The sequence below is a fragment of the Oxyura jamaicensis genome, chromosome Z, assembly GCF_011077185.1.
Source record: "Oxyura jamaicensis isolate SHBP4307 breed ruddy duck chromosome Z, BPBGC_Ojam_1.0, whole genome shotgun sequence".
Lineage (NCBI taxonomy): Eukaryota > Metazoa > Chordata > Aves > Anseriformes > Anatidae > Oxyura > Oxyura jamaicensis.
Genome location: NC_048926.1, coordinates 79271146 through 79279767, shown reverse-complemented (window position 1 = coordinate 79279767; position 8622 = coordinate 79271146). Strand labels below are relative to the sequence as shown.

General features: G+C 47.1%; 2 protein-coding genes across 3 annotated transcripts in view; one reads left to right on the top strand and one right to left on the bottom strand.

Moving 5' to 3' along the window:
• Positions 1-891, bottom strand: part of POLR3G (RNA polymerase III subunit G) — a 17589-nt gene extending 16698 nt beyond the window's left edge. Inside the window, exon 1 of one of the 2 annotated variants that reach the window (XM_035309693.1) lies at positions 833-891. The gene's annotated coding sequence lies outside the window, so the exon portion shown is untranslated. Of the gene's footprint in view, positions 1-398; positions 617-832 lie in introns of those variants that run through there. The other variant, XM_035309694.1, reaches the window with a different exon arrangement.
• A 667-nt stretch (positions 892-1558) lies between these two features.
• Positions 1559-7147, top strand: MBLAC2 (metallo-beta-lactamase domain containing 2). Its single transcript, XM_035310145.1, has 2 exons — positions 1559-2028; positions 4745-7147. The coding sequence occupies exons 1-2, from the start codon at positions 1593-1595 to the stop codon at positions 5131-5133; spliced, it is 825 nt and encodes a 274-aa protein (XP_035166036.1). The 5' UTR covers positions 1559-1592; the 3' UTR covers positions 5134-7147.
• The last annotated feature ends 1475 nt before the right edge of the window (positions 7148-8622 follow it).

The following is an 8622-nucleotide window of genomic DNA, read 5'->3' as shown; positions in this document are numbered from 1 at the left end:
GTAAGCCTGACAGAACTGAAGACAGGTAAAAGATACAGCAAAGCCCGAGACATGAACAATTATCTAGGTATGAAAAAAGGGAACTGACAACCAAACGAGTTGAGGGAGATGTCCAGGTTATCAAGGAAAGGCACATTTTTTAGATTCAATATAAAAGTCACTTTTTAAAATTCAGCTTTAAAATTAATTCTGAGATTTTCCTGAAACAGTGAATTAGTCTGATGAGAAGTATCGAACTTTAAAGCGAACCCTGTTCCAAGTGAGAAGTTTTGTTGAAACTTACAATTTTTTGAGTGTTTAAGACGTTTCTGTCTACTGACATCACAAAGTGATCATGAAGAAGAAATCACGAGGGAAACTGTGTTTTACAACCAACCCACTAAGCCTGAGAAAGTTACCAGGACAGGTGTATACTTCAAGAGCCATGACCGAAGTCTGACGAGCACCTGGGTGCATCTTCTTATCTGTGGGCAGTTTCCATCCCACAGCGCCAGAAGGGTGTGAGGGCCACCTAAAGCACAGTTCAAGCGTGCCAAGTTCTACATATTGGCCACGGGAGCTGCCTGTGGTATCGTGTTCTGTCACCCAGGCAGCCAGAGGCCTGCAGAGGCCTCGTGCCTGCTGCAGTGGCCAAGCCCATGCGCGAATCCCTGTTAGCTTGTCCTCTGAGCAAAACTCCCCATCTTGCTGACTTTCAGAGAAGTGTGAAACCAGTGGAGGCTGCAAAAGTAATAAAAAAAAAGGGGGGAGGGGGGTGGAGGGGTGAGGAGGGGGGTGAAACGAAGAAAGGGCTGAAGTTGAAGTGCTGGGATTTTGTTTGGCTTTGCTTTACCTTGTGTCCCTGAAGGTATCAGTGCAGGTGCAAACACTTGTCACAACAGCCTTGGTCTCCTGCAGGGTGAAAATATACCTGTTTGGTTCCCCTTTACCTTGTGCCCTGTCACACCCATCCCCTCATGCTGCAGGGCACCCACCCTGTCCCCATCCCCTCACACCCCCAGTCTGTGTCCCCTCATCCTCCACATCCCCTGGTCCTCTCAAATCCCGCGGTCCCCTCACACCCCCGGTCCCCTCACATCCCCCTGTTCCCTCAGGTCCCCGGTCCCTCACACCACCCTGTACCCACCCCCTCACACCCCACAAGTCCCCTCATTCCCCAGTCCCCTCACACTCCTGGTCCTTTACCCCTGACATCCCCCAATTCCCTCGAAGTCCCCAACCCCGTCCCCTCGTCCTCCCTGTCCATTGAAGCCCCCTGGTCCCCTCACACCGCCAGCCCCCTCACTGTCCCCATCCCTGTCCCTTAATCCCCACGCGGTGCCCTCACACCCCCAGTCCTTGTCCCCTCACAATCCTCCATCCCCTCTAAGTTCCCATCCCCGTCCCCTCATCCTCCCCGTCCCCTGAAGCCCCCCCGGTCCCCTCACACCCCCCGGTCCCCTCACGCCCCTCACACCCCGTCCCCCTCTCACCCTCCCTCCCTCCGCCGCGCTCCGCCCGCCGCTGCCGCAGTGGGGCGGTCCCGGCCCCCCCCCCCCGTACCTCCCGCAGCCCCGGCTCCGCCCGGCTCCCGCCGCCCGCCGCCCGGCGCCATGTCGGCGCTGGAGTGGTTCGCGCACAAGCCCCTGGGCGGCGGCATCTTCTGGATCCAGGAGCGCTTCTACGAGTCGGGCAACCGGGCCAACATCTGGCTGGTGCGGGGCTCGCAGCGCGACGTGGTGATCGACGCCGGGCTGGGGCTGCGCAGCCTGCCCGACTACCTGCGCGCCGCCGGGCTGCTGGAGGGCGACGGCCCGCGGCCGCTGCTGGCCGTGGCCACCCACGTCCACTTCGACCACTCGGGCGGGCTGCGGCACTTCGAGGAGGTGGCGGTGCACAGCGCCGAGGCGGCCGCCCTGCTCCGCGGCGACAACTACGAGGCCGTCACCTGGCTGTCGGACCGCGAGGTGGCGCGGCCGCCGCGGCCCGGCTGGCGGGCCAGGCAGTTCCGCGTCCCCCCCGTGCGGCCCAGCCGGCTGCTGCAGGACGGTGAGGGACGGGGACACGGGGGGACGAGGGGCCACGGGACGGGGGACACGGGTGGCTGGGGGCGGCGGGGACGCGTGGGGTTGTGGCCCGCCAGCCGCGGCTGCTCCCGGCGGGCGCTGTGCTGAGGGGACGCCCGCGCTGGTTCCAGCTCCGGCCTGCCCAGGGACGGCTTTCCTCCTCCCCCACCCCCCATCCCCCTGGCTTTTGTGCCTTATTTATGTATTTATTTATTTTGAGCCCCCCTTCTTCTGCCTTCTTTATGTGTCCGACTCCGGATTTACAGGTTTGTACAGACGCCACAACCGACTCTGTGGTGGCCGCCGTCCACCTGCGGTGCTCAGCAGGGCAGAAACCTTAACCTGATTCTTGTGCCTTTTTTATTCTTACTTTTTTTTTCTGGCGTCCCGCTTTTTCTGCCTTCTTTCCATATCAACCTCTGGATTTCCAGGTTTGTACAGCCTCCACGGCCCGCTTTGTGGGGTCCCCAGCCCACCCCACAGCACAGCACAAAATAATCAGGACGCAGCAGGTGAAACCCCTGTTTCCACCCGTTCTGTAAGCATTTTCAGGAACATGCACAGAAATGCCCCCTGCTCACATCATTTGTCTGCCTGGAGGTGGAGGATTTTTGCCCTGGAATGAGAACTGCTCAGCGGCACTGGAGGGAGCAAGGAGCCAGCATTTAAAGGCTGACTAATTGAGACCGACAGACCCTCAGGCGTCTTCTAACAGTGTGCCAGCCACCGTGCCAGTCAGTTCTGGCATCTGGTAACCCTTATTGCTTATAAACCATCAAGGCATAACAGCGAGGAAAAATTAATTAGTGAAATACGCACAGCAAAGCATGTGAGTTGTGCTTTACAGAAGAATAGACATGAATGTAACATTTCCAGATAAAGCTTTTTACAGGTTTATAAAAAAACAGGAATTTCTGCTCTTTTTTTTCAGTTTGATTTCATCGTTAACAATGACTAGGTTATTTCAGCAACAGGTAACCTAACTACAGAACATCATGGGGCAGGAGTTGAAGGTTAGCAGTGCGATAGACAGATGGCACCTCCTGCAGATGACTTAGGTAGTAGCAGCCTCTTCCTGGCTGTCCTAGCCCATCACTGTGCAGAGGTGCTGGGGGAGACCTAACTGAGGACGTCAGAGAAGATGGGGTGAGCAGTTTGGCAATAGTCAGCGGGAGTTTAGGCTGTTTTTCCTCGAATGGGAGGAATTATTAAAATCATAAAAGATTAAGCGCACTCACTGTCAAAGTAACATCAGAGTTTCGAGCACAGTTTTCATGAAGACAAACTCTGTGGAAGTGGTGTGTCATGTTAATCCATGCATAACTTTTGTGGGGTAGCTATATCCAGTAATACTCAAAATACAGGAGGTTGCAGAGTTACATTCTGTTAGGATCCAAAGCCATGGCTTTCTCTTGTACAGTGCCCACTTCATTTATTGGCATCAGTTTTTGCATTAACATAAGGGATCTTTCAAGCACCTTTCCTTTTGGCTATTCTAGCTAAAATTGCATCTACTTGTATTCTGCCTTACCACCTGCTGCCTTCCTGGTTACTTGTATCTTGTAAGACTTACAGTTTCCTTTACCTGTTGCAATCTTTATATAAGTATATATATATATATATGTATGCTTCTTTCAATTCTGGATGTCCTATTCTGTTTCCTTGTATTTCGCAGCAGCTGGAGCAATTTGAAACCCATTGGACCACATTGTTCCCAAATCTTTACCATCTCCAGTGCTGTTTCAATCACCAGGACAGGCATTTGCTGTATAATCTTCTCTAAAGGCAGGCCTGCTACTTCCATCAAGGCTTCTAAGCATTTCCTTTAAAAGAGAATTTAAGTAAAAATTCCCTCTGATAACTTTGAGGCTGGCTGCTGCTGCAGATGCGGGGACCCAATTCCCAGATAGGTACAGTATGGTTAAATGCCAGGTGTACAGTGATTTCTAAACCCTGTTCTGGTGCTTTGTGAACGGAGGTGAGTGAATGACCTCCTGCATCCCTACCCGTAGCACTTCGAGTTAAATCTGCCCTCCCTGAGTCGCTCCCAGCCCAGGCACAGTGCTTTACATCACCCCGGGAACATGAGGCAATACTTCCCAGCCCAGTCCCAAAGCACTCAGGTGCTTTCTGCTGAAAACACAAGCTCGGGGGCTAGAGCAATGAAAAGACATTCACATTTAAGATGGAGAAGAATGTTCTGTTTTTATGTGTCTGATTCAAGACAGTTAAAAAACACGTTTGGAGGCCAAACTTGCTCCTTCTTCTGCAATTTATGTCCCGTTGTTTTGCCATGCAAAAGTGACTGCAGTTGAGTTCTAGGTTAATTGAGGATAAACTTTAATAAACTGTGAAATACTTTGGAAATTTTCAAAAGAGTCATGGCTTAGATGTGTTCTGTTTGTTTCCTGTTTTATTTTCTCCATCATTTCTTCTTATAGTGTTCAGCTCATTAGGGTGAGAATTGGTTCAGTTAATACAGCTCAAGCCTGTGTTATATTCATTACTATCACTGGAAAATAGCATCCTGTCAAGTGCATTTTTCAAATTACTCTGGCAGTCAGCAAGCAAAAAAGGTCCTGCTCCCACTGTTGTGGACGTATTCTGTATAAACACGCATGGGTAGGCTGTACTTTTTCGTGGTGTTTAATGTGCGTGATAAATGCATGCATTTATCCCTGTAATGCTTGTGTTCGCAGGGGATGTGATCAGCCTTGGAGACCGACAGCTCACCGTCATGCACATGCCTGGCCATTCCAGGGGAAGTATTTGCTTACATGACCGAGAACACAAGATTTTGTTCAGCGGAGACGTCGTGTACGATGGATCCATGATTGACTGGCTTCCCTACAGCAGAGTAAGTGACTACGTTGCAAGCTGCCAGCGCCTGATGGAGCTGGTGGACAGAGGTCTGGTGGAGAAGGTACTGCCTGGGCACTTCAACATATTCGGAGCAGAAAGGTTGTATCGCCTAGCTTCCAACTACATCTCCCAAGCTGGATTTTGTCACAAAGTGTCTACTTGTGCCATGAGATCCATTGCAAGCATAGCACTTCGTGTCACAAATTCCAGAGGCACTTCTTCCTGAATGTGCATTTTGTGTGGTCTGTCCCCTTGTGGAAAAACCAAATGACGTGTGAAAATGTTGGTGCAAGCAGAATGCAGTATGCACTAGGAAAGAGCTGGCAAAATGATGTGGATGAGCTGTAAAAATTCTCATTTTTGCCGACTCTGTTCCTGTTTTTACGGAAAAATGCATAAGCTAGTAGCTTAGCCAAAGCTGCCATTTTTCTTTCTATTTTTTCAGGGCATGTTTGCACACATATTGTGATTGAAATATATCGTTTTATTTTTGATATGATTCTAACAGATACATATATGCCAAAATGAGAGGTTTTACATCCATGCCTAAAACTTCTTTGATGTAGCACTAGGATTGTGGCTGCTCACTCATATCCTGCTCAGGTTTTGGCCTAGCACAGCTCATGCTGACGCCTCATTTATGCTGGGAGTAGCACCTTAATGAGAGCAAATACCAAGGCAGGATTCAGTGGGCAGAGAGAGATAAGGACTTTGGTGTAGCCATTTTCACCTACAGCTCGCTGTCCCCTGCAGCAGTCATCTCCAGCATCTTTGCAAAGCAGCTGCTTGGCAGTTTGTGCAGAATCCACTGATGTATGGAAACGGTATAGACCAAACTTCCAAGCTGGGTGATGTAGATAACACCAGCTTAACAAAGAAAAGCTTTTGGTGTGGATCCCACAGCAGACAGACTACTACGGCTTTCATGCTTACCAGTAGGGTGCAGGGGATGCATGCACCCTGATGGAGGAGGAAGAATAAGCACTGTCACTGCCAGGTAGGGAACTGTTTTGCTTACAGGTGTGCTAGTTAATGAATTAATGAATGCACGTGTTATGCTACTCTGTACAACGTGGATTGGGCCTTTGCTTGGTGTGCTGTTTTTCTTCTTTTCTGATGAGCTCATAAAATAAAGTTTAATTTACAGACTAGGGTGTTCTCTAAATTTGAGAAGTCCAAATGGGCTGTTGCAAACGTGAAGGTTTTATTTGTGTTTAAGAGTATTCTGGTGTGACTGGATAGTGACTTGGCTGTTAGCGCTCTGTGGGAGGGGCAGGGTGGAGGCAGTAACATCACTTTGCCCCACTGGAGGTGCTGGATGAAACAGCTGGTACGCTTGCTTCCACACAGGGAATGTTATCTTAGAGCTGTTTACCGTTTGCTTATGAAGTGTTTTGGTGCGTATGGAAAAGCAAAGCACTTGAGTCTGTTCTAAAAATAAGCTGAATACATTGAGGAATGCTAAGTGATATTGTGACTTGCTTTTGAGCGTGGAATGTGTGATACTTAAAAGTTGTTGAAATGGTCAATGTTCATGTACTTACTATAACAGTCTGTGTACTTACCTTCTTTAAAAGGACACTGTCTGATGTTGTTTTTATATATAAGCATATACTTTCCTAATAAGATTGCAAATGTTTTTCCCAAGTTTTAGTGGAGTTTTACCTTATTTGTTTGGCTTTCGCTTTATGTGGAAGCTTTGTTTTCCCCTCTCATCATACCCCGCAGAAAGGGAGCCCAAAGTTTGGGCTCGAAGGCATGGGAGAGTGGAACTTAGTGGCCTTGTTAAAAGGTGTAAATTCCAGTGATAAAAACGGCCTTTTTGGGAAACCGGTTGCAAAATAAAAGCGCGTTTGTCTAACAATTAGGAAGGAGAGTATCTTATGTATCCCTCCTCTACTCATTTCACAGCTCACTGCACTCCTGTCTTTACTATTTGAGTACATATTCTTCAGTGAGAGTAGTACTGATTGGCTGTGATGTGCCTTGTTCTTGTTAGCAGTGCCTATCCCCTCTTGCAAGCTGCAGCAAAATTGTATGTAGGCAGAACAAGTGTAACAGGGTGGCACCTGGAAGACTCCCTACCACTTGGATCATAGTCTCTCTTCTGGAGGCATTCAGGCATGCTGACTTACTACATGAGGAGTGTTTAATCAGTGGATAGGCTTGTGTCTGTATATGAAGCCAAGAGCAGCAGTTTGTTTGGCCAGATGAAGGAATACGAAAGGTTAGTCTGGGAAGCAAAAAAGCCATTCTGTGAAGAGGCACAGAACAAACTTCACCTTGTGGCTTTCTTCTTTTCCCTGACACACGCTGCTATTTTTGTAGCAGTCCAGACACAGTTCTTTATAGCCAGGGGTTCACTGTAGGCAGTCACATTGGTGGGAAAGTCGGAATGGGTGAATACATACATACATAGCAGTGAACCTCACAACAGTTATCTGGATGAAGCCACGGTGCCTCATGTTACCCAACAGCAATGGATTGAATTCCTCCAAATTAGATATCTGCAGCATCATACCAGTAGTAATCTTGCTCTATGATTTTGTGGTCAGTGCAGGAGCACTCATGATAAACCTGTGCAATAATTTTGACAACAGAGACCTGTTCTGTCTGCCAATATCTAGGAGATTGCTAAAGTTTTAGAAACGTTAAATAGCAGAGTGAGATTAGTTTGAATTAGCATTTTGTTTTACACAACTGTAGTTTCACCTGTTTGTTCTCCCCTTCCAAGTCCTGAAGCCAGATTTCTACTGTACTGAAACCAGAGCTCCTAGCAGGAGGCTTACAGGTATGCCAATTGAAAAGGAAAGATTTCCTCTTTCATTTGTGTTTAAATCTGTGCTTAGTGTTAGCTAAAAGTTCCTTAAGTGTCCAGGTCACTGTTAAAATGCCCTACTGAACCATGTTTAAGCCCATTAAGGACATATAGGTAACAGCAATTACCTGTTCCTTATTTTCCTTTACAGAAATCTATGGAGTAATATCCTAGATCAGAAGTGAGCTTTATGTGAACATAGCCCAAAATGGGGTGTGTCAGTAAACTGCTGCTATAATCCAGTTGAAAGTAGTTTTTGAGGTCTTGAGATTATTTTTGTATTATAATTCACTATTAGGTAAAAGAAATGTCTTATATAAAGAACTGTCTCTGACTATTTTTGTTAAGTATTAACAAATTTGTCTTTGCGAGAGTTTGACAGTGTCCCTTTAACACTGCTTGGATTAAATATTTAAAACAGACATTGTAAGTTTAAATATTGCAACATTTTGGACATTTGGAACTGTGTTGCTTTCTTTGTAGAAACTAATGTATGTTAATTCAGTTTTCAATAGGCTGGAGGATTTACAAAAAAATTCAGCTGGGAATTTGTGCTGTGTAAATTGTCGAGACTTTTGTGGTGTTAAACAACAGTTTACACGGAAAAAAAAATATAAATAATGATAATAAAAGTGTTACAGTTCTATGTGGTCTAGTAATCTCTGTTATTTTAGAGAGAAATACTCATTTTAAACAGAGTGTAAAATCCTTTTAAAATGCTAGTAGTTTTCTGTGCAAGAGGCTGCATTAGAAACGTTTGCATATCATCGACTGCTGCTGCATATACAAAGCCATGAGTAGGTACTTCTCAAAAAAAATCTCCCCACACCAGGCTTTAACACATACCAGAATTAGGTTTTCCATGGAATTGGTACACAGAAAATGTGGTTGTGATGA

Coding starts and splice junctions, on each gene's coding strand:
- MBLAC2 (XM_035310145.1), top strand. CDS start 1,593: ATGTCGGCGCTGGAGTGGTTCGCGCACAAGCCCCTGGGCGGCGGCATC. Junction 2,029..4,744: donor CAGCCGGCTGCTGCAGGACG/GTGAGGGACGGG, acceptor TTGTGTTCGCAG/GGGATGTGATCAGCCTTGGA.